General features: G+C 39.9%; 1 protein-coding gene across 4 annotated transcripts; it reads right to left on the reverse strand.

The window, feature by feature from the left end:
• stag2b (stromal antigen 2b) lies at positions 1 to 24,842 on the reverse strand. 4 transcript variants are annotated; one of them, XM_042418797.1, is made up of 34 exons: positions 24,595 to 24,842; positions 22,434 to 22,561; positions 22,266 to 22,347; positions 21,933 to 22,076; positions 21,720 to 21,816; positions 21,460 to 21,536; positions 21,047 to 21,251; positions 19,608 to 19,759; positions 17,305 to 17,378; positions 17,060 to 17,183; positions 16,276 to 16,374; positions 16,022 to 16,101; positions 15,730 to 15,837; positions 15,065 to 15,176; positions 14,833 to 14,950; positions 14,628 to 14,731; positions 13,563 to 13,655; positions 13,354 to 13,443; positions 13,000 to 13,203; positions 12,329 to 12,399; positions 12,059 to 12,146; positions 11,859 to 11,939; positions 11,670 to 11,762; positions 11,386 to 11,560; positions 11,111 to 11,250; positions 10,715 to 10,816; positions 10,445 to 10,593; positions 8,290 to 8,418; positions 7,814 to 8,040; positions 6,832 to 7,051; positions 5,782 to 5,889; positions 5,564 to 5,690; positions 3,191 to 3,268; positions 1 to 1,869 (listed from the first exon to the last, which is right to left on the reverse strand). In XM_042418797.1, exons 2-34 carry the CDS (start codon positions 22,475 to 22,477, stop codon positions 1,846 to 1,848), a joined length of 3,819 nt encoding a protein of 1,272 aa, XP_042274731.1. In that variant the 5' UTR covers positions 22,478 to 22,561; positions 24,595 to 24,842; the 3' UTR covers positions 1 to 1,845. The 4 variants fall into 4 exon arrangements, with proteins under 4 accessions (XP_042274731.1, XP_042274732.1, XP_042274733.1 ...); XM_042418798.1 differs by having other exon boundaries at positions 24,728 to 24,840; XM_042418799.1 differs by lacking the exon at positions 24,595 to 24,842 and adding an exon at positions 24,238 to 24,480.
• Between the last annotated feature and the right edge of the window lie 520 nt (positions 24,843 to 25,362).

Genomic DNA, 25,362 nt, shown 5'->3' on the forward strand with positions numbered 1-25,362 from the left:
GAAATGTGTTGATTTTTATTCAAAAGTTACTGTCTCCAGACAAGTACAAATCAGAAAACAGAGTGACTGAAAGAGGATGGGATAATAGACAACAACTTAGAGTGTAGGCAAGAGTGCAGAAAAAAAAAATAAAACACAGAAATGGCTGAAAGGAAAGAAAGAAATTAAATTTTGTATATATACACACATGATCTAATAAGAATTTATACCAATGTAGTGGTAAGTAACAAACAATAAACAGTACTTTTTCCTTAAAAGAATTTTCTTTTTTACTTACATAAAATAATTAGGCAAAAACACATATAGGCTGTTCATCTACTTTATCACATTACATCTGACCACCTCATGTTTCATGTTCTAAGAAGCCAATTATCCATCTTTAAACATGACTGATCCTCTGACATGGAAGATTACTGTGAGAGAAGGTGACCTTCACAAGCATGTTTAAGGCTTAAGCATGGAATGACTACAAAATAAAAACCTCAGTAGACAAAACATTTCATTAAAACTTGTGTGTGACAAATATATGTCAAAATCTAAGCTTTGTCTAGCTGCCACAGCGCTGCTGAATAACTCATCTTCAGTATTGTCTGAATGACTACCTTTCACTTTTAACATTTGAAATTTTTAAGTATTTTGTGACAGGACTTTTTATGTTGAGAAAACCTTAAAGCTGATTTCACAAATCTTTTCATTAGTTTTATCCAAACTAATTTACATGTAGGAAAAAAGGTAGAAACCCGAAGACATTATCAAGACAAAAAGAAAAAAAAAACAACATAAAAATACAAATTTAAAAATCTTCCTTGATGCATGGCTTTACATGCTTTCATTTTTTTTTTTTAGTTTACTTACACATTTCTCAAACTTTGTGACTGAAGGTTGAAAAGTTGAAAATAAGAAAACCAAAAGCACATATATAAAATCAGCACCGATTCATATATAACTTTTATTTAAAATGTAGAGATACCCATTTCAACATTATGCTGCTGGATTTTAAGAGAAAAAAGATGTGAATTTCTTGGACTGAGCTGCTTTCTGCCAGAGCCCACACAGTGGCACCACTGGGATAAAACTCTGCTCATTGTTAGGGGAAACATTTCTCTAGTAGATGGTGGTTAAGGAGTGGTCCAAATCTTGGGGTAAGCTCTAGGACTTACTGCTTAACAGTGTGGAGCGTTCAGTGGACTCTGGGAATCTTCACAGCATAAAAGGGATCCGATTCTACGTGACATCTCACCATCTTAACCACCAGTGGTTATCAGGACCTCAAATCGGGCCCAACAACAGGGAAAAGAAACTTAAGAGATAGAGGGAGGGGGGAAAAAAAGAGCACAGAAACATAAAGACCTCCATCCACTTGGCTAACACAGTACAAGCAAGCTACTACAGTCTGTTTATAAATTACTACTTCACACCTGGTAACTTACTACAATTGTAAAAAGGGTTAGACAAAAACAAAAAATGTTTCTTAAGTTAAACACACCAATTCATCCCCGTTTAAAAAAAAAAAAAAAAAAAAGGAAAAAGGAAAAAAAGCTATTATGGATTTTTCTTCAGACATGTCTCATTTCTAATAGGTTTGGGAGTGGCCTGTTACACTATTTCTGAACAGGAAGAGCTTACCCAAGATTATAAAAGTAAATATTTGAAACAAAGTCCTCTCTGAGCAAGCAACACTGAGTGTGGGTTGTCATTGGTCCACGTGGAGTACAAGCCAGAATTTTTTTTGTTTTGTTTTTGCTTTTTCTTACAGAAAACACATCTGTTTTCGCATCTAAAATTCTCTTTAAATACAAAGCGCCTCTTCCGTTATCCCAGCGTCAAAATCATCTGGATATTAGCTTAAAACATGGACACCCCAAGGACCTAGAAGAGAGAGAAAAAAAACATGCTTTAATGACCAGTTACATAGTTACAAAAACTCACATTTAATGAGAAATAGGTATATGACCTGCTGATATTAAAAAAGATGGTGTAAAATGACAGTATCCAATACAGACTTAGCTATTTGACAATTCATAATGTCACGAACTATTTGCTTCTACCAATTAATCAAATAAAAAAAATAGATACTTTATATAGTCATCTAACAGTGGTGCACCTCATCAAAAAAACTTTTTAAAAAATTAAAAATTTAATTGGGTCTCAACAGCAGGGTGTCACCTGGGTAGTTGCATGACTGCAGAAGTTAAGACCAACGCATGTCAGGGGAGAAAGTAATCAACCTGACTATTTAAGAATAAAATACAGAGCAATAAACTGTGGATAGAGGTCTGACTAAAGTCATACAAAATAAGCTGCTGAATTGAAGTGACAATGTAAATGATTTGCTCCAAGCAAAAAGGTTGTGTAACCACTGCTGGCTGTTATAAAGTTTTTAATAATCTGCATCGAGTCCATCTGACTTACTGTCTGCTGTTTCATAGTATAATCTCATCTACAGCCCCTTCATTTTTAATACCGTGGAAAAGTAATTCAGAGTGGAAAAAAAAAAAGGACCTGAGGCAGACTTGTTAAGAAAAAGCTTAATGAAACAAGACACTGTTTGCTGAAGAGAAACTGTTTTTTTTTTTTGTGACAATGAATTTAAGTTGACATAAAACACGCTTACATTTCTCAGTGCTCTACACTCATGCAGTCTGACGAGCCCTCGATTTCAAGGCTCGGTGTGAGAACAAACCCTAAAACCTTCTTACGGTGGGGACGTGTTGAAACAAGAATTTAAGGCTGGCAGTACACTCTGAAATAAATAAAATTTGGCATGTTTACACAGGCAAAAATGGTGGCTTTGCAACCAACGAGGAATGTTGCATTTGGCTGCAGTGCATGCAGGCTGGTCAGCTTAACTTGTCTAAATGCTTTGCACGGCTTTATTTATTCAGCGCTGAAAATAACACTATACTTGCAACTGGTCCGTGTACTGTGACTCCTTGCAAGCTGTCCAAATTTCGGTTTACCTACACAGAGTTAGACTAATTTTAGTGTAACTGTCTACTTTGAGGAAATGAGAAGTTGTTCCAGCTCTCACTGTGCCTCACAAGCTCCTCCAACTGGCCATTACACCAACACTCCTGGTGTTTCCAGAAAAACACTGCTATCTTGCACAGCAGTCTAAGAGGAAATTTGAATTTGGAGTACGCAACCAGCCTAGAGGTAGTCTACAAGCAGACAAGTAGATGCTCCTTACCGATTCATCCATGATAGAAGCGGGGTCAAAGTAATCTGGCTTGAGCTCAGACCTCTCACGACGATTCTTAGAGGGTGGCTGGAAGAGAAAGACGGAGTGTTTAGAACAACATATTATGGATTTTTTGCGATATACCTTACACACACACACATACTAAAAATTGGAGCTTTTAACTCCTGTTGCTGAATTTGGAAAGAATATATCACTCATGCAATGAAGAGAGTGAATTTAGAAAAAGTAGGGCAGTTGTTCAATTTTCTGGTTGATTCAACATGACATTTGGAGCCTTTCTCAGAGCACAGAACTAGTAGAAGCATCCAAAATAGACATGTCTTGGATGAAATTTAGTTCTGGCTTTACACTCATCATACATGGTTTTGTGGTGTCGGTGAAAATGGTCAAATAAATTAGTCACAAGGCTTGTGTTGTACCAACAGTTACAAGGCACTGTCAACACAGTATGTTCCATCATCTTTTTAAAAACCAAAAACCAGATAAAGCCTTTTACCCCCTGCCAACAACTCCTTTTGATTATTTCAGTTGTCTTCTTTGCTCATTTTGACATTACATGCAAAAAACACCACACACACACACACACACACACAAGATGCTCCATATCAATTATTGCATTCTTAACAAATCAGTCATCTCTTAGAATAACTGACTGGGCATTCCCCACGCAGGGAGAGTACAAGCGAAACCAGAAACCAAAATGTGATCACAAATATTTCATGGTCTAAGTCATGACACAAGACTGGGTCAAAACCTAGTATATAACTGGACCGGGTATGGTCAATGTGTGAAAATGTGGCCAATTTGTTACAGGGACAGTCAGTGGTAGTGTCTACAACGTGAATTCCTGGATATTAAATCTTTATCTGCGATTTTCTGTAATGGTTCCAGTAATATTTGTTTTTAAAGTGTACTGAAGTAGCACATCACATGACATGGTTAAGCTACGTTTGAGTCAAAAAAAAAAAAAAAAAAGGTTATAAATGCAGTTGAAAGAAAAATACTTTCCACTCACATCTTGGGATGTTTGATTTGAAAGAGAACTTATTTTAATTCTAATTATAACTATTCTAATTATCTGTTAACTCCCCCTGCTCTTTCATCTGTTTCACTCTGCGGATGTCTCTTGGTTTTCACTCTGCATTGAGTGTTTTGAGTGATCTTATTTGGGTTTTAACTCTCTCTCATGCCTCTATGTACCTTTAGTCTGGCTCTTTCACTGTTGATGATCATGGAGGCTGCGGTGGAAATTGTAAATGAAAGTTCTGACAGCGTTTTGGGTTCAAATTCGGGAGGTTTATCTCCACCCAGTTATTGAAGTTACAGTCAAATCAAACACACCTGCAGAGCAGCTGCCCCACACTAAACTGATATAACAGCTACATGAGTCCCATGTTTTACCTGCAAGACTCGTGTTTCAATACTGTTGTTCATTGTTTGTGATGTGAAAACGTCAGAGAAATAAAAAGCTTGCGTCCTGGTAAAACACTAAACACACTAGCGTCTCTCCTGCCAGCTGCTGACACACTGTCAACCAAAGAGTCAATCACAGTGGCAGTAGAGGAGGATATGGAAGACAGACGCTGGTATGTGTCTGTTTAAATGGAAGTTTAACCAGCTTCACTGTATTTAACACCGCAGCTGAGAGTGTCAGAGCAGGTAACATAGTCACTCTGCATTGCGCTGCTGTCCTCCGCTTCCATTATCTCACACCGATTCATTTTGAAAGCGCGACAGCCAATGGAGAAATTCCAACACTTGGCCAGCTGACCAATAAGGTAACTTCAGTCACTGAGGCCTGCAGTTCTTTATACATCCATGATGCAGAGACAGAGAGCAGAGCAGAGGAGAGAGACTGTGAGTCCTGACCTTACACCTGTGTGCAGTTATTGACTGGGGGCTACACACCCACTGCCCAAAGGTTGACACCCAGAAGTGTCCCGAACACAGCAAATTAATGAGAAAAAAAGCAGCAGCCTGAAGGTGATAATGATGCAACTGACAAGTTTGGATGGGCCAACAAAATGTAATCAATCACTTAAAATTAACCACTACTATCTATTAAAAAGCAATTATTCATGAGTTTAACTGTTGGGTTTTTACAAGGGTTGTTTTGGTCTCTTTCTGTCAAAATGTTCAAGAACGGACAACACTTGGTGATAGGTATAAGATCACTTGATTCTGATAACAAACTGGTAATAATCTTGCCCCAAAAAGCCTGGTAGGACATCCCTACAGTTTGTTTGTGCACTAGGTGCAAGATAAATCTTTAAAAAAAAAAAATCAAAACATGATATTTTTTTGATTTGTACTTCACTCAAATTTTGGTTAACAATTGATTCAGTTAAATGAGCGTCTCACCAGGTCAATGTCCATGGTGTCAAAGTCCATGCCTTCATTGAGGTCATCCATACGACCCTCAGATGACATCATCACATCCTCCACGATCGGCTCTTCGTCTTCCTCCATAAGCCCAGTGCCGCGACGACTGCACAAACAAAGCAATGTATAAATATTGAAACATATTTATTATGAGACATCAGTAGGCACCTCTGTGTGCACGTGTGTCTGAGTCTTACATAGCATGCTGCAGATTGGTTCTGAGCTTGGCATAGCTCATGGCTCTTTCCTGCTGCTGACGTGCCTCTTCTTGCTGTCTCTGGGCCAGCATCCACGTCACCTGGGAACTAAATGCACAAGCGCACATTAATTAGCCATGTTTTTAGTCCACATGTGTTTGGTGATTAAACTGGAGATACCACATGGAAGTCAGTTACAACTACATAGATGGCCCACTGGCCTGACGCCTATGAAAAGTCAAGTTGAATAAATAAACTAATCAGTCACTGTCCCAGTACAGCCGGCTTGGCAGGCTGTGAAGTACAAGCGTTTTGCTACCATTTGCCCTCAAAATTAATAGCACGCAAATGGGAAATTACATTGAACCCCGTCCTAATGTATTTTGGCTCATATTCCAGTCCTCTGATCCCATTCTCAGAGAATAAGCAATCCACTGAACCAAATGATGGGCCTGGATCTGAGCCTACATATATTTAGAAAATCTTGAAGTAGGAAGCATTTGAATGCAAGGAAATAGATATTTCATTTAAATAAAAAAAGGGCATCAAAGGCCAACACAGCAAATGAGAAAAAAAGCTAATGTTGGACTATGGAGTTTAGGGGTGTACACATATGACTTGGCACAACATTTCATGATACAATTGAGCCAATAGATTGATCAGATTATAAATATCATTAATTATACCCCCTGATGGTACTTGTTTTAATATGCATAAATTAAATGCAAGACAGCACACTTTAACATAAATTTACACTGAATTGCCGAAGGTCTTTTTTTTGTTGCCTGGCTAATTAAGGTGTTTTTATTTGAATTTTGTACTGATATCCGTTAGAAAACAATGACACAAAGTAAGAAATCATGCCACTGATTTTGCACATTATGTCTGAGGTGGAATTAATAAATCTTCTACAGTCAGTCTGTTTTCATTTCAACATTGTTAAAAATATCTTGCATGCATTGAACCGTGATCCCTGTGACACGTATTGTACCGAACTGTGAGCTAACTGCATCGTTACACCTCTGGAATGCAACAGTTAAATGTGCGTACTTGTAATCCATGGGTGTCTGGTGGTGCTGAGGCGTCTGTTGATGGTGCTGTGGGTGTTGGTGGGGCTGCTGCTGGTCGTGAGGGAGGGGGTAGACTCCCATGTAGCTGTCATCACGACCCCTCTTAGGGTCTCGCATGGCAGTGGAGGTGAGGTGGGGGGACGGCATCATGACTGGGGTCTGCATGCTCTGCTGCCACACCTCACTGCTGCTGCTCTCCTCTGGAAGGGAAGGGCCGTAGTGTTAGACGAACTAACTGCTGATGTGAACATGCGTTTTATACTACGCTTTAAGTGCCAAAGATTGCCCCCAAGTGACCTAACTTCATCCCAAGTCACTACTGATGATTATAAAATGAATTATGAACAATGTTGAATTTCAAAACATGGACTGTGAGAATATTTAGGAGTGCTATTGAATACTTCAATAAAACCGGCAAATGTATCTTTCCACTAAGGCAGGAGTTCTTATACTTTGTCTGCTTTGAGGAGTTGTTGGGATGTCGGGATAGTATATTCTCAAAAGATGTGGAATACAGTACAGAAAATGACTCTACACGCACTGCACCCAGATGTCTTTTCAGCAAACACTCATTGACATACACACACACGCAGACAGAGATTAAGAGAACCCGTGTGATTGGTGAGGAACAGTTTGACTCATTTCACTCTCTCCTACCATCTGCTGTTTAATCTCCTCACCCACCAACTCAGCTTGCTGAGCCAGGCTGGCAGGAACGCATCTGGGTTAATCTGGGCTCCAACATCGCTTTTGTAACATCATGACTGGGTTATAATGTATGTAGTACATGTAGTATGTAGTGGTGTTAGAAAACTGGTGGCGCCCAGTGAAGCTTTTCACAATAATGCAGCTGTTTTTACAATCTGGACAGAATTTTGTCGATGGCAATTTTCTGAAGCTAAGTTGTAAATCCTGTTATAGAACATTAGTGATGATTTTGTTGATTCCCAAGTTTCCTCTACCTTCTGGCAGCTTCCTTTTCGCTGCCGAAGTTCCAGCTGTAGCAGCAGGAGGCTTGGTCTTCTTGGAGCGAATGGAGGAGCCTCTGCTTGAATAGCCACTCATCACAGACATGGTATCGTCATCACCACCAGCCTGCAGGGAATTCCTGTAGGAGATGAGGGGGAGCCAGCAGTCCTCTCGCTGCAGTGCCATCTGGAACGTCATGAAGCGCTCCAGGTACATGTGGCTGGGGAGAAGCAGGAGGTCATATAGACAAGATGAACAAACTTGTGCACCCATGCATACAGAGGACAAACTTTACACATGAAACCAGGTGCACATTCCAGCTGGAGGGTAAAAAAAAAAAAAGAAAAAAAAAAAAAAGAAGCAGCTTCATATCAACCACCCACGCATCAGAAACAACAGTTGCACCAGTTGTCACGAACACCTGTTGCACTGTAGCCTCCCACCCGTCAGCTCCGCAGAAAAAACTTACACAGTCCTCTTGTCTTGTCTCATAAGCTTGGAGGAGAACTCGCTGAGGATGTCCAAGAAAGCCAGGTTGAGGGGAGGGCCTCCTTCTCCCTGGGGACTAGGCTCCTTAAATGCAAACTCAATGCCATCCCTGAGAGGTGCACAGAGACAGAACAAGACAATGTCAGCAGAGAAATTTTTTTGGATACAAAATATGTAGAGAAAATTCTAAAAAGTCTTAAGTATCATGAAATTTGTTTAAGGAAGCTATGTGTAGTTTTTTTTTTTTATTTGGCCCTAGGAGACTAATGCAACATGTGTTTAACACTACCAGGCCACCAGCATGCCTGACTCAACTACTTTTTAAATGTTTTTTGATTAAAGCTACTCACAGACATGCGAGACAATTTTTAAACTAAATATTTGTAAAACGTTCTTCAACTGTGTCTCCCTCTGAAAGTTTTTCTTTGCACAGCAGAAAAGCATGCCAACTCTAATGAGGAAACCACAAAACCCACTGAGATCAAGGGTGAAGTAGTTACCATTATGAAAATGTAAGCATTAGAGCACAGACCTCTAAAGTTCTATTAAACTCACCCGTTTACACCATCAGAAACTGTTACACTTGACACCCAATAGTGTCACAATGTACTATAATGTAATGCTACAATAACTTTGAAAGTTTAAACGTTTAAAATACAAGATGGAAACAAAGCACAATGTTTAGCATGTATTCATTACTTTGACATGCGTTGCACACATGGCATATCCCATTACACAGTATGCCCACATGTTGCACAAGTGTAGGGGACACCCAAGCTTCCTGCTTACACAGCAAACATGCATACATCTGTTTCCAGGGAACATGTCTGAGATTATGATCTAATAGGGGTGTAACGGTACACAAAATTCACGGTTCGGTACGATCTTTGGTACAGCAGGAAAAAAAGGAAGGTAGAATATAATATTTTGGTCCTTTATTTTGAAAAATGTAAACATCCAACTATGGCTCATTGGCCAAAACTATTACTGAAAGAGTTGAGTTTTACTGCAGTGGAAAAAGAAAACAACTTCTCAGTTTCTTGCAAGGAATCAGGACACCTGCTGACAGCTGCTTTATTCTGATTTCTGATCTAACTGTATATAAAGTAGTTGAAACTAACTCCACCTCCAGCAGCCACAACAGTAACATGCTGCTCTAACACTGATGCTTCAGTATTAATAATATGATGATGTCATACACAATATATCAGTCAGAGGGACAAAACCACTACTTTTACTTTCTTGTTTTGTATAATTGTTCAGAACGGCTTTACTAAAGGTGGAATTAAAAGCCGACTTTCATGTGGTAACACTTCACTGTGGAGATAACAGAGCATATTTCTATAATAGTGTTGCACTCAGTCAGTGTTTCGTTTGTCATTCTGACGGCAGCGATGCTACAGGGTGACCAGGCTACCTTGGCTAAGCCGGCTGGCATACATCCATGCTACAGCCAAGATGTGTGCTGCCAAAACGTTTCGGGTGGAACTTGTGCTCTAGAATTATTGTTCTGCACGTCAGCGTAAGTGGATTATTAAACTATTTTGGCAGTAATTGTTGGGTCACGAAGCATATTCCTCGTACAACTGCATGCACTGAACCATAACATCCGTACCATGACGGTTCAGGACGAATACACGTGCAGTTACACCCCTATAATCTTATAATTAAAAAAGGGAGAAATAAAGACAACGTGATGCAGGCATGGGCCATTTACAAATGGACACTGTCAAGGAATGTGTGCTTTTACACTCAGTTTACTATTATTGCAACAATGAACCAACATGTATCATTTAAAAAAGTTCAAGAGTGCACAAAGAATATTTTCTTTGTTTTGTCACTGCGCCAATTAATGTTTACAGAAGCTGTTGGAAAATACATTATACTGCTGATGACTTTATAGCACTGTTGCCCCTCAGTGTGTTTGAACACAACGTCTTTCTTCAAGTGCATGGGAATGGGCCAATCTAACTGTAACATTTATCAGCTAAGCCTCTCCAAAAGCCATAGGAAAAAATAACATGGAAAGAGGAAACACAGTATTTAGGAGTAATTTGTCTAAAATGACAGTTCCCAGAGGCAAGGCCAAAATTTTAAGTGCAATGCAATGTAACAAGAGACGAATGAAGCCTTACTTGTGCAGCATAGCGATGGCGTCTCTGGTTTTGACTTGGTCGAGACCGAAGGTCAGAGAAAACCGACGGGCCAACTCTTTGATTCCACAGAATGAAGAGGAGGAGCGATCAAACCCGTGACCCAGGTCAGACAGCATTTCATTGAAAAGCTAGCAGAAACAGAAGGGAAGTATTAGCGTTAATTATTTCAACATAACTTAAAACTGGGTTGAATGAATCAGAGGTCAGTGACTGAATTAATAAGGAGTGAGCAAAAGTATGTAGACTAACCTGCTGCAGACTGAGGATGAGGGTCTTGGCACATTGAATTTTGTCGATTTGCCGAGTCTTACTCATGGTCTCCTTGATGATATCACCATAATCATTGTAATACTGTAAAGAAAAAAACAACAACAAAACAATACTTAAGACTTATATCTCTGATCATGAGCTGATTTACATGTCTAGTGTTAAGACAAACAATGCAACAGCAGATATGGTAAAAACCACATGTTGCTCCTGTGCTAACTCCCAGGTAAACACTGAATGCACATTCATTCTGACTAAATTATTGTACTGGCAGGAGAGTATTGTATTGTACAACTGTAATGATTAAAGCTTCTGCAAACTGCACCATGTAGAGTCAAAAATTTTGCAAATGACCATTAAAAAAAAATCCAAACTTACCCTCATGTACTGTTTGAAGATGTCAGCTCCAGTCTTCATTTCTACCACACAGTAGATGATCAGTTTACAGTAGGCAGCCAGGAGGTTTCTCCTCTTGTGCAGAGCTTCGATCTTCACTGCCTCATCATCCTGTTGCCCATCTGAAAAGATAGAAAAAAAAAAGACAGCAGATCAATCAGCTGCACAAAAAACCTGTCCTTTTATTTACTCTACTTGCTTACTGGAGCAAAGCAGAAAGTGAATTAACTGCTAAAACTGTACATTTGCATTTATACCTGTGCTATTTGTATCATCATCCTGGTCTATGAAGACATGGTTCAAGATGAAGGAGAGCAGTTCAGACTGCAGCGAGTCCTCTGGGGAATAGACCAGGGGCTCCAGGTGTTCCCTGCCTCCGGACACCATCTGGTGGCTGAAGATGAGCAGGAGGTCACACAGGATGGTGAATGCCTAAAAAGGAAGGAGAAAAAAAGACGTTAACACCGGAAAACAACAACAACAAAACTCTGACTTCTTACTTCAGATGTACAGATAGATTTGTGGTTATAGTGTCTGTCACCTGTTCTTTAACGGCTGTGTTGACATTGGTGAGGTAGCGCTGACACATCATACAGAATGCCCTCATCTGCTTCCTCAGGGTAACCATGTCCTCCTGATTCACAAGAAAGGTCAAAAAAAAGTTTTTAGCAATTATTTTCAAAGCAGTGCAAAAAAAAGGGACAGTGAAGTTGGCTGAAGGAGACCTCACCTTCCTGGAGCTGCCCTCAGATAACTTGGCCAGGTGCCACAGGATCACATAGTGGGTACACTGCAGTGAGTGGATGACTATCTGCTCACACAAAAGTAAGTACCAGAAAGGTTAATAATCAGTAGTACTGTAATAAAATGATCATTTGCTCAGTCACATAATTTCAGTTGGTGTGTATGTTTATATTTATGTTTAATGACCTGTTCAGGCATGTCTCCATTCTCTATGCCTGTGTTGAGCAGCTTGAAGTTGCTGGTAAACAGGTCCCACCCAGAGAGATCATGTGCACTGCAACATATTTAAGAAATTAAATAATTAAGTCAATTTCAAAACCAGGCGCATAAAACCACAGATAAATTATTGTACTGGCTGGAGAAGAAGAGGAGACAAGAAAGGGGAAATATGAAATGGAAGAGGAAAGAGGTACTGTAGAAAGAGAGAGAGAGAGAGAGAGAGAAAAGATATCATACTTATGAAATGCTGTGATCCTCTTTAGAGTCGACAACACCTGATAAGCATCATCTTCATCAGCATCTTCACCCTGCAAAGAGAAATTGTGTTACATTTTTCGTAAGATGCTGACTCATCTGATAAGGAATAAATTATCTAGAACAGATACAACTGCAAGTTTTCAGAAAAACTTTAAATATATCTGATGGTCTTTTTCCACACTCCATTTGATAAGGTTTTCTCAAACTTTCACATAAAGTGTGTCATTCAAATAGTGATGTGTGTTTGTTACTAATGTACTGTGCTTATTGGTCTTTTGGAAAACATGACACTAGTTTTATTAATTAAGCGCTCCGTGCATTATACTCACTACTGCTAGAGTAAAAAAAAAAACAGAGAAATGAAAGGAAAAGTAAACTGACTCATATCACCACAGTTTGAGGCAGGATGACAGCCCTATTTGCAGATGAATCAAAATTTGAATTTACTACAACAATTTGAGTGCTTTTGCAACAAGATGGTCACAAGTGAGATTTATGCAAAAATGCGTAACAACAAGCAAACATGGTGATGATAATATGAAGCGGTAGAAGTGTTGGTTTTAAGTGGATAAAGCCCACTTTTCCAAAAGGGCAATGAGTATAAACATACATGTTAAGGAGTACCAACATGTGTCTTTTGTCACTCCTACCTCTTGTAGAAAATCCTCCAGTAGTCTGTTGAACTTGTCCACCAGCTCATCCAGCAGCTGGGAGCGGGCAATGTCCACCCTATTAAAGATTGTGAACTCCTCATTGCAGAGGGCATGGTAAGTCTTGGAGCAGGCCTCCAAAACTTCAGTGTCTGTGTGCTTCTCCACAATTTCCCTGATCTGACGCAGCAGGGATTCCAGGTGCTGTGTTGGATAGTATGGGAAAGATTGACATAAATGTGATGCAAGCCAATGGGAGGATTAACCCTTTTGATCAATTAGACCTATCTAATCAATCTGACTGGTATTAAAATAAAAACAAAAATGTGTCTCTGACAAGCAGCAAACGTGTACCTTTTCCAGACGGCCTGTGGTATAAATTTCGAGGTCAAAGAACTGAGGAAGCTGTAACAAGTTGGTCACCTTCTCTGCATCCACAGCATACTGTAGGACAAACATTCAACATAATGATCAATAATGTTTCTTTAGGGATGAATGAACCTTTGAAGCCACTGGCTCTGAGGAGGAGTGCTGATTAAGAACATATAGTAGATATAACGTACCTTGGCCAGTAGAGGGGGCAAAGCCACAGCAAACAGCTCTGTCATTCTGGTTCTGTCATCCAACTGAGTCTTTTTTTCTTTCGCTGTCATCACCTAATGAGAGATGCAAGCTTATCTTCACCACTAGTTTGCATTCATGTATGCAAAAAGTCTACTGTTGACTTTCCACTTTTTGTAATCTTTACTTTTCCACCGGGATATATCTGGTGAGTTTCAAGCTAAGCTTTGATTTTAGTTTTTCCTACTGATTGTTTCTCACATTTCATAATTGATGTGGTTGCAGTTCACCAGGAGCATGTATCTGGTGGCAGGTTTTTATTGTGCTTCCTAAATACCTTTGCTGAATTAAAAAAGTTTTTTTTAATTCTTTAAAAATTATTCAACTATAAGCTTTCTTCTAGGAACATGTCCCAGTAGTGCTGGGCATGCAAATACTCATTTAAGGGCTAAAGGAAGCTTCCAGCACTTAAACTCATTGAGAAAAAAAGTGTCTGTTAAGCACAGTAACTTCTACACCACAACAATACATACAATCCAGAGGGAAAATCTCTAAACACCATGATTCTACGGGTAATATAACAAGCAGAATATCTGAAAAATGTTTCCATCATTATCCTAAAACTGGCATCACAAATTTCAAAAGTGTGTCTACACAAGCACAAAACATTGCAGTACATTCACCGCTATCAACATGTTATGTTATATTAAAAATCTAATATGCTTCACAAATTCAATCAACCATGGAAAACAATCCTTTTATCTTCCAATATGTCTTAAATTCAGCAAAAAACAGTTGCCAGACAAAGTGAAGAAGGAAAGGAAACTAGCATTTATAACAGTCTTTTAAAAACATTTTAACTGAAGTGAAAAAGTTAGAACGATGTGTTTGAACTGCCTTTGGCCTCCATTGGAGCTTATACTGATCACCTCTAAAGTTAAGTATAAATGATCAATTTTCAACAAGTGTCCCCACGGCAATACCAAGAAGGTCCAGGTCAGAAAAAAAACTCAATTATCATTTAACCAATATCTTTCCACTATTCAAAGTGTATTAGCCACTCTTACCCTCTTCCCTGTGCCTCTTCCAACAGGTGGGTGGCATTCAGCAGCCTGGCGTACAGTGCACAGCATGATTTCAATCAAGGCCGTCTCTTGTCTGTCTGTAAGAGCTGCAAGAAACACAAAACAACAATCAGAGTAGATCTTAGATCACACTTGGTCTTCAAACCACATGCCAGCAACATAGGCTGGAAAGAAGTCAGTGCCTTACCTTCCTCTCCTGGTAATGGGTCGTCTAGCAGTAAGCTGATCATACACTCCCAGTCCTTCAGTAGCTCTGCACCGCATTCCCAGAGAGAGTCCACTAGGTAGGCTGCATGCTCGTGGAGCTAATGAAGAGAGATTTTCATCCAAATGAAGGATGGATGATTTGATTGCTTACATACTGCCAGTAAAGACAGAAATTATGGCCTGTGTGTGAAAATAAAACTTTGAATATATACCTCACTCTCCAGGAAGAAGAAGACAGTGGTCTTAATGAGGTTGGCGTTAGGGCTTTGTCTGCCTCTCCTCTTGGGGGCACCCTCCTCCTCGGGTTCCCGCTGGCTGAACAATCTTTGAGAATATTAATCATTAGTTGGGTATCACACAAAAGCAACCACACATAATTCTCCAACTGCATTTCTGAGAAGCAGCAAGGGGCCCGCAAAATTAAAACTCATAAGCTAGGCTGAGAAGTGACCCACTTGTGAAATTCAACTTCCAACGGAGGCCGGTCATTGAGCAACTTTACTATCTAGACTTCTGAGCTCCAAACAGAACGACTGCCAGAATGAATGTGAGAAAATAACAGTGATGCTGAAAGCAAATGCTTTTGGCAGGGATTAAAGCAAGGAAAGATTTGTGAGCTTGTGAGAAAAGTTGTTCAAGGGGAAATGTGCACAATGTATCAATCAGGCATGGTGCCTGAGAACTTTAAGCTCTGTTTTTGTTTTGTTGGTATGCACGCATAAGCACTGAATGTGTTTATTTCAACAATGTGTAGTCTAATAACAATCTTAAATGCTCACTTTTTCCTGACTTCTTTCTCCTCCTTCCCTAACCTGATCTACAACAATTTTTGACTTCTGTTCAGTGATAAGTTCAATTTACTGTTTGTCTGACATACTTCTTAAAGAGGAATTCTCCAGCTGCAATGGCGACAGGCCTGTGTGCTGAGTAGACCAAGTGATAGACACTCTCACAGTCCTCAGGGGTCAACACCTCATCTGTACTACTGCAGAGACAAGACAAACACAGAGTCAGTCAACTAAAGTTACAAAATAGACGCCAGTAGTGCACATGTACTTGACACAATGCCTGTGATGTACAGATTATGTCCCACTGATATGTGGTAAACAACATGGAGGTTGGGCCAACAACAGCACTAACCAGATACCATCAAGAACACAGCCACTTACTTCAAGACTAGAGTGAGTAATTTAATTGCTTGTACTGCGACATCATACTCTTTATCAAGAGTCATGGAGACAATCCGGTCCTAAGCAAAGAGAGAGAGAAGACAGATCAAATGAGCTATTTGGCTAGAAAGGAGTGAGTCAAATTCCATCAAAATGTGTCCACAGAGCACAAGTCTCAAGTTTGTGGCTATACAAAGTGTGAATTAATAAAGTTGGAGCGGATGTGTTTAAGTTGTCCAGCAGGTGGTGCTGACCTTGAAGCGACTGGTGAAGAGTTCCAGTCTTGCATTGAGTTCTCTGTTGTAGTAGAGACCCTGCAGAGCTGTCAGACACTTCAGACGTACCTCGCCTTGCTGAAATAGAAGATTAGAAAACAATAATTTAATCAATCTGTAATTAAAGTCATCAGTAGCAATCAGTAATTTTTTTGTCCATGTAAATTAAACATGACTCTGACCGAGATGAAAAAGGTTTATCAACTAATTAAAGTTGAAAATATATGCTTGTTTTTCTCCTGTGTTTACAAAAAAAAATGAAATAAACAACAGCACCAGAGAGCATCAACAACTAAGATCCACCTGTTTTTATGTTAGACCTGTTGATGAATACTGGAATGACAGCATGTTTCAATCCTGTTTTCCGAATTTTTGTGGCTACACTTGATTGTGCATTCAAAAATTGATTGTGCCTTTAAAAGCCCTGCAACACCCACACAGGTGTTTATACTTATTCTGGCTGATTAGACCTCTGCTCAGATTGATGTTGGGCACAGTTATACTGGGAATTATGTTGAATCAACAGGTTGCATTTAATGATGAACATGGTAAATGTTTACATTGTCCTACGCCGACATGTACAACAAAACCAAGACAGAGTGATGGGGGAGCAGTCAATAAAGCACAGCCTGTACACACCGACACAGTCTTGAAAACAGATATAATCACAAAATAAAGAAAACAGTGCTTGCGAACCATGGGTGTGTAGGGGTTTTACAGAAACTACAAAAACAAGAGCTGAGCAAACCTTCCCGTAACCCACCTTATCATGCATCGTCCATCCCACATACTTCAGATAGCTGTCGTTGAGGAAGGCATCACTGTAGAGTTTCATCCATACTCCAATTTCTTCTATACAGATGGCCCTGATTTCTGCTATCGAATCACTGTTAAAACAGTCATTTGTTGTTAAACAGGACAACAACAACAGGAGTAGTTTTCTATAGCAATGTCAACAATACAGGCAGAATCAAGCCTTTTATTTTTGCATGATAGATGTAGCCATACCGATATCGATGAACAAATACTCCTTTGAATATTGCATTCATCATGTTTTCAATCTCATCCTGATTTTCTTGGAGCTGAAATAAAGAGCAGAACATACATAAGTACATAGGCACGTTTATTCGGTCACACGCAAAGCTTAACTGACCAGAACGCTACACTAAGAGGTGACCAGGAGGCATTGTTAACATAATAAGACATATGTGACAGCCAACTATGCCACCATGCTGTGGTGTGGCTGCACAGTGAAGTAACAGATGGATGCCCGGTGGGACCTGCTGTTATATAACCTAATAAACTGACGATGCTAGCTGAATAACACTCAGCACTAACACAGTCACCGCAGGTCCACCACCTACAGAGGTGTTGCACCTCTAAAAATGGAACAGATTTACGGTCACAAGCTAGAGTAATTCACCATTATTTACTCTTATGCATATTACATACCTATTACTACTGAATGGCAAAGTGGCTGTGTGGACGTGCCTTTCATAGTTTGCCTGGTCAAAACGCCCGGCAGGTTGAGAACTTTTACATTTCATCAATTTCATTTCTGAGCTGATTTCAATTCTAGTTTTTACTTAAAACTCGCTCAAACTGTTAATCAAGTACAAAAAGAAAAGCTCCCATTAGGACTGAGAAGACATTGTGAAGGATTATTCATTTTTGTTAAATGGGATTATGACTGCTGACATTTCATTCTACCCACAGTTAAAAACCTGCATTCAATGACCACTGTCTTGCATGCAGGTTACTTTGGGGATGGGTTGTGAATGTTTCCTGCGGGATGTGAGGATTATTATCTTGTGTCATCAGACTCAGTACAAGATGGGAAAACCAAGATCTGGGAGTGAATGGGAGGAATCACCAGCCTTCTCATTAATAGCTATTTCAGCTTGCTAATGCTCTACAACATATACCTGTATGAAAACTCTCCTCTGTGACAAGTTTAATCACACTGGATAACCACAAGTATCGTACTTTAAATCACCTACTCCTATTTTATAACAAACACTTTTTAAAAGATTAGTTAATTGCCAAATACAATACATTGTTTTGCTAGATGAACAACATGCAAGACCTCCTTTATTATCCGTTTGCCACCTAATGATAAGCTGAACTAATATGGTGGGTGTTGAAGCTGTCTTACATATTGATTAAAAAAAACTGAGAAGTGCCCACAATTACTGAAGCAAAAAGAGCATATTACATAAACAGAGGGCACTGCATACATATTACTGAGAGCACACTGCATGAAGAGTCTGTTGACTTGCAACTTTCTGCCAACTTTAGGCAAAACTTTTGTCTAGTCTGTAGTATGCCACATCGCTAATGAACCTGATAAAAGGTAACACATCACTGCTCAAAATAACCAGCATTTGGCAGTTATTCATGTCCTACCCTGGCAATCGGACTGTCCTGAATACCTTTTTTTGGGCATCTAAGCGATTCGACTCAGCATCAATTCTCAATTCAAAACCAATTCTCACTGAATAAATAGAAAGGGGGGCAGTAGTTTCATGCTCTTTCTCTAATTTACTGTGTACCAAATCATTCATTTATGTTCTTAGTCTACTCAGCTGCAATATGAAACGTAACTGGCAGTTAAGCTAACTGGTCTTGATGAAGGTCACTGTCTGACTAAGAGGAAAAAACACAAGTGTGTGAGTATGCAGCTTTTTGATTTAGAAAAAAAAAGTTAACTGTATTAATCTGGAAGCATATTACATTCTTCTTCCATGTGCTACCAACAGAACTGGTTAAATGCTTTTTCTAGAAACAAAAGTTGGTGTGTGTATTTTAGAGTAGAGAGAGAGAGAGAGAAAGAAGGAGGAGCAGTCTGCTGTGTTATTAACTTCCATCTCCAACAGAGGAGAGTAGCCTCTCTGCTGCAACGCTAGTACCAGGGAAAGCCATCGTTATCCAAGACGCTGTACAGGCACAGGGCTTTTGGAACGAAACAGACTGTGGACAGAATTATCGCTGGAGTTTGCTGCTCGACTAACTTTAGGCTCTGAGCGATGGAGTAACAAGTATTCACAAATATTGCTTAGCTAATTATTCAAAATGTGCCCAACCGCTCGCATTTTTGAATATGAACTACAAATTAACTCCAGTGTGTGCGCACCATACACCGCCCAGGTGCCCTTGCACTTGAGTTTTGTCAACATATTATTAACGACACAGAAAAATTGAATTTTGGAATCAGTAATTGATTCCGAATCACAGAAGATAAGAATCACGATTCCTATGTAAATCGATTTTGTCACCCCCCCCCCCCCAAGATGCCATGTGGCCACTCTTACCTCTTTGCGTTTCTGCAGGAGTAGCTCCAGCCTGTCATTGGCCCTTTTAGCCACCATTTTATTTCTCTCTGCCTCATATTGACGCTGGGTGTTGTCCATGTTGATGCTCAAGTTTAGAGCTACATTCACCAGGGCTGTCATCAGCTTCATGGCTGTTACAAAACATAAGAGATAACAGTAACTAATTAATGTGATAATAGAATTAATAATTGGCTTACAACACCATGTGTGTGTATTTACCTGTCCTGCCACATTGGGCTTGTCTATAGTGTCAATGACATGCTACATAAATAAGCCCCTGAATAAAATGTAGTCTCTAGGTAACTCAATTGCAGCACAGAGTAAACGTACCAGAGCCCTTAAAGGCTGATGAATTGTGAGAAATTAAAAAGAAAACGTTTATTTTGGCTAATTAGATCTTGGATTTTATTTTATTTCATTTGTTTATTTAACAGGGACACTGCACATTAATAAACATTGCTGTAAATGCGCCAGAATTAGCCAAAAGGATACAACTATGCTAGAAATTACACAAGGTCACCAAACTCCATACACTAACAATCAGTGCAATTTAGCTGCAGGTTAGAAAAAACATGGTTTCATAGACGGAGAAGAATACATGAATATTGTGTGCTCAATTACAGACTGTTGTAAAATGTACAATTTTGCTGCATAAACAATATTGGCTGTGTGTTCTGCATGACTTGAGTTATTGTAGAGCATGTGATCTGCTTCTGTCGGGTGCCACTGGCACTTTGTTATAAATCCACATACACTGCTTAGATGAAGCCTGAGCACCCTTGTGTACAGTATATAACAAGTGCAGCCAATGATAAAGGTGTAAGCTGTCCTACTCTTATCTGTGGAATAAAGATAAAAGGATGTATAATCAGGCAAATTAAGTGAAAACACCAGTGTGGGTGTGCCACAGGTGTTTGGTGGCTTATTAGCGATTCTATTCTTTATTGATAAGACCGCAGAATTTTTTTTTTGATTAGCCAAAATTAGTTTCTGTGAAAACGTAAAATGTGCTGCCCATATAAAGTTCACAGTTAACTAAATCTTGTAATATATACAAGAACAAGTAGTTACTGCAAATCAAAAAATTTGAAATCTTCAATTAAGAGAAAGCTGTTGACCAGCTATACTGATGTATTCATATTTCTTCCTAAAATATGTCTGCAGTTTAATTTCAATTCTACTCAATAATTCTCACTCAGTATGTAAGAACAAAGCCCTTAAAATGTGTGAGGGTACAAAAATGTTATCATGTAGTGTAAAAACTGCCCCAGGGGTGCCATGACCCAAGATCCCTCCTATCTCTGACTGCTTTTCCCAACTCTTGCGTGCTTACAGAACAGGCTGATAACTGAAAATTCACTGCACAGACAGTCAACTGTACCTCACACACACATCCATACAAACACACTTCAACTTACCTGCCAGTGTTGAGGTGTGTCTGAAGGCTCGGACTTGGGAGTCCGATAGTCCGGTGAGAAGGGAGATGACTGTGTCCATCATGTACTCATCATAGATGATACTGTATTGACACTGGCGCACAAGCACCGAAATGAATTCACAAAAGCTTGATTTGAACTTCTTCCACTGGGGCCCTGCTATAGTTAGAGGGTAGTCACCACTGTCCTACAAAGGCCACAGTAGAAAGGACATCAGCAAAAGCAATGATGAAATGCTCGGACAATTAGTTGTTCTTTAAGAGTGAAAAGAGTTCCTATAAGTCTTATTTTCCTTGGCAAATGAAATAATTCCACATTTTTTATTCAATCTAAAATGACACTTAGGAAAAATCAAAAGATCATGGTAGTGATTGTACTGGAAAAAGTAGAGTTACCTCATCAAATTCCTCTGTCATTCGTCGGATGATCTCAGAGTTCTGCATGTTGCGGAACATTTCTCCACTGACCACACCTGATAAACACAGAGATGTTGGTTAGAAGACAATTTACTAAATGGTCAAGCACACCAACTCAAAGAAAAAAGAATACAACATATGTTTGAGTGGTTCTGTAGGGCACATACGGATTCAACAATTTTCCTCAATATGTTTAAAAGGGACAATCATGCAGTAGGATAAATTAAACACACACATACCTTTACATCCTGAGCACTGGATGAAGAAATTGATGAGATCTAGTAGCGCAACATCTCTGTCATGTTTGTATGACTCAATCCAGTCGTCAACAACAGACTACAGGAGTATAGGGATAGACAAATTTAAATATCAAAAATGAATAAAGACTGCAGAGTAACCGTTTCTTATGTGAGTGAAAGAGATTTTTACAGTGCGGATATTGCCATTCATACCTGCATTGCACTCCTGCCCAGCTTCACCACCTCAAACAGCATCATGTTTTCCATGCCATTCTCTTGGTGGTGGCCATTTATCCGGCCTGCTCCCTTCCCTCCTTTGCCTTTCTCCCCTGCTGCCTTCTTCCCCTTCTTTCCGCCCTGCAACAGAATAGAGGACATGATGAAAAATACAGTGTGAGAACCAGGGCAGACATTAAGAGAAGACAAAGCAAGTTTTATATACATAATACAAATATCTATAACTGCAAAAAAGACGCAATACTGTCTTATTCAAACAGGATGTCCTGACACGGGCCAAATGCAAAGAGTCAAATGTGTTTTCCTTACCTTTCCTTTAGCTGAGTTTGCAGTCCTTCCATCGGGATCCTCAGAGAAGTCTGTGTCTGAAGAGAATCGGGTGTCTGTATCCCTGGTAGATAAAAGCAGATATTAGTATGAAATTTCATATCAACGTCAACCTTAGTAGTAATTTAAAAAGTGTGAGCATGCACTTACTGAGTAAAGGAGAACTCTGATGGTATTTCTGGTGCTGCTATCATTTCTGTAACATCTTCTGGATAACTTCAACTTATGACTGGCTTGAGATCCTCAGAAAATACCAGACAGGCAAGGTTGCATGTGACCTGGAATGTGAAACAGTAATTTAGAGAACCAAACATACAAACTTCTTACACATTTCAGCACAGCACAAACAATAAATGCCACAAAACCAAACATCTACTGTGTACATGTTTGCAGAAAGCACATCCTCTGTAGTGAGCAAATGTTTCTTTGATGCCATTCAGAGAGAAAAAAAATGCTTCACATGGTAACAGGGGGCGTACACAAATGCTCCTGTCTGCTCAGCTATCTAGCCATTGGCTCCCTCCCTTTCTCTGCTCCCCTTGGTTTACAGACAACGTCATGCAAGGCAGATTGGAGTGTCTTCCTCAATGGCCAAATATGGCACTGCCCTATCCGCCCCATACATATCTGAACCAATCAAAAGACAGTATCAACATCAACAAGATACTGCAGGCCACAGAGAAACTATTGCATGGTTGTGATGTGTGGATTAGTGGCACATACATCAAAGGAAAACTTTTGAAATTTCGGGTTCTTACTTTGCCCGTAATTCAGAAAAAAGGACATGTTCCCTTAGCAGTCAAGGAAGCCAATAAAAGCACCCCAGGTATAACCGTTCTGTCTTGAAAGGCAAATATAAACTCCACCCATCATGTACCCGCTCTGGGTGCGTCTTTCGGTCTTACCACACGTAGTGATGACATATAAGTGTGTCACTCTAAAAGTATAACAGCATTTACGGGTATTGAGTGGACTTTCAGTAAAACTGCCGGCTATAAATCCAATGTAACGTTAGTCTAAAGATCCTCTCGCTCACAATAACCTGCAAATATAGCACACATGCCAAATTTAAGGTCTTATCCAGCTATTTTTAATGAATTTATGAATAATCGACGTAAAATTATCCACACCAGCAAAACATTCAGTCTACGAAGAACCATGCAACAACAGTATTATATATGAGGTAGTAGGACTTAGAAAGTTTAAAACTAACTGTGATATTTATTAGGTTAGGAAGTCGTTAGCGTGCTTATTTCCTTGATAGTGGGGGGATACTGCATGACAAGACGACGAGATTCTAGGGGTGTTGACTGAAAAAGTGGCGCCAAATCGGTCAGTGTATCTCATAAACTTGTTACTGCGAGGCTAGACTAGACGATCTTACACAGAACCAAATTGTAAAACCCAATAGTGTGGATTCATGCGAGTCAACTAAGCCACAAACTACCGGCTCCGTTCCCTCCACCATCGCCGACATGGCTACGCTCTTCGCCGGCTCCTGTCAAAATTGACACCGGTGCGCTGCTGGTGCTAAGCGCCACTAGCTAAGCAACCGAGGATTTTGACTTCTGGTTGATATTTGATAAAGTAAGCATGCGCTACTCAGTGCAAATACACTGCGATTTACCTTACAAGAAGGACGAAGGGCCTGTATAATGCATTCTTGTCAGATATAAGGGACACGCCAGCGTTTACTAACGCTATCGTAGTTGGACCATAATAACAAAACAACGCAAGCTCTACTGTACTAGCGCAAGCTAATATTAGCTAGCTAATACACAATAACCCTAGTCACCAATGTTTCCAAGGACAATAACTGCCTTCTATCTACATCCAAGCCGTGTCCAGTGCTCACCTTAAGACAAAGCAAATGACCGTATTAGATATGCGACAATTAACGAGCTGAGAATAACTCCCACCGATTAGCTATGCTAACAGCTACTGCTAACGTTACCTAAAAAAAACATCACGTCCTTGCGTCCTCCATCTTGCCTCGGGAGTTCCAGCACCGTATTGCATAAGCAACAAACACTTTGTTTACAAATATATAAAGTGCAACTAAGTCGCTTTAAACAATAAAACGATTCTTTGGGTTACGAACTAGATATTTTGCGCTACTGTACCAAAAATCCAGTTCGTTAGCGTGCTAACAACCGAAGTAGCCATGAACCGCGAGCTAGCGACGCGACTTGGTACAGGCAGACATCCGCGCTCTGGGCTCATCTGGAGCTAGCCTGGCTAGCGACACGGCTAGCAAAATACAAATCAACTAACTTCCAGATAGCTCTCCGCCATTTTACAGCTAACTTACCTTGTTGAGAAATGTAGTCCCGGCAGAACCGTAACTTTTACTATTCTTATTCAGCCTCCGTCTGAATCCCAATACAATGCTGTAAAAAGAGTTTAAAAGTCGCGGTCAGAGGCGGTTTCGGACGTTCTCTCACCCCGCTTGCTCCGTAGTTCGGTTTGTTGTTTCGACGACCTGGGAGGAGGAAATCCTGATGCAGAGCTACCACCTAGCGGCCACAATACCAGTGTTAGATACACCGCTGAGGATCTGACACCCAGTGGCGACTGACACGTACTACATCTTAAGACTGCTGTGGTTTGTCCTCGCTTACAGGCTGCTGGAGGAAACGCCAAGAGAGACAACATTAAAAGTCTCAGCTATTTGGAACACTAAAAAGCTCGTTTTAAAGTAAAGTTGACTTTTAGCCACTATATCAAACGAGACAGCCCCTAAGTTGTGGTCTCAAGCCTCAGTCTCAATGCCTCCCTTCTACTGAGGTGTCCTTTATAAAGATCCTGATGTAAAATACTGATTTAAATGTCTCATTCCCATTAGTGTTGAACAAGAGGACAGGCATGAGGAGATCATTACTATCAGTGTGCAACTTCCTTCCGGTATTTGATATAACCTATAACTAAAATGAGTTTGAATTTGAATCCCCTTTGTGACACAGGAATATAATTCATCCATATTTTCTTAAAACTGCCACATGGCACTAATCACTAATCCAGTTTACAGTAGGCTTTTAGAAAAGGTGACATTGACCACCTAACCCTCTGCACCTCCATC

This window comes from Thunnus maccoyii, chromosome 8 (genome assembly GCF_910596095.1).
Source record: "Thunnus maccoyii chromosome 8, fThuMac1.1, whole genome shotgun sequence".
NCBI lineage: Eukaryota > Metazoa > Chordata > Actinopteri > Scombriformes > Scombridae > Thunnus > Thunnus maccoyii.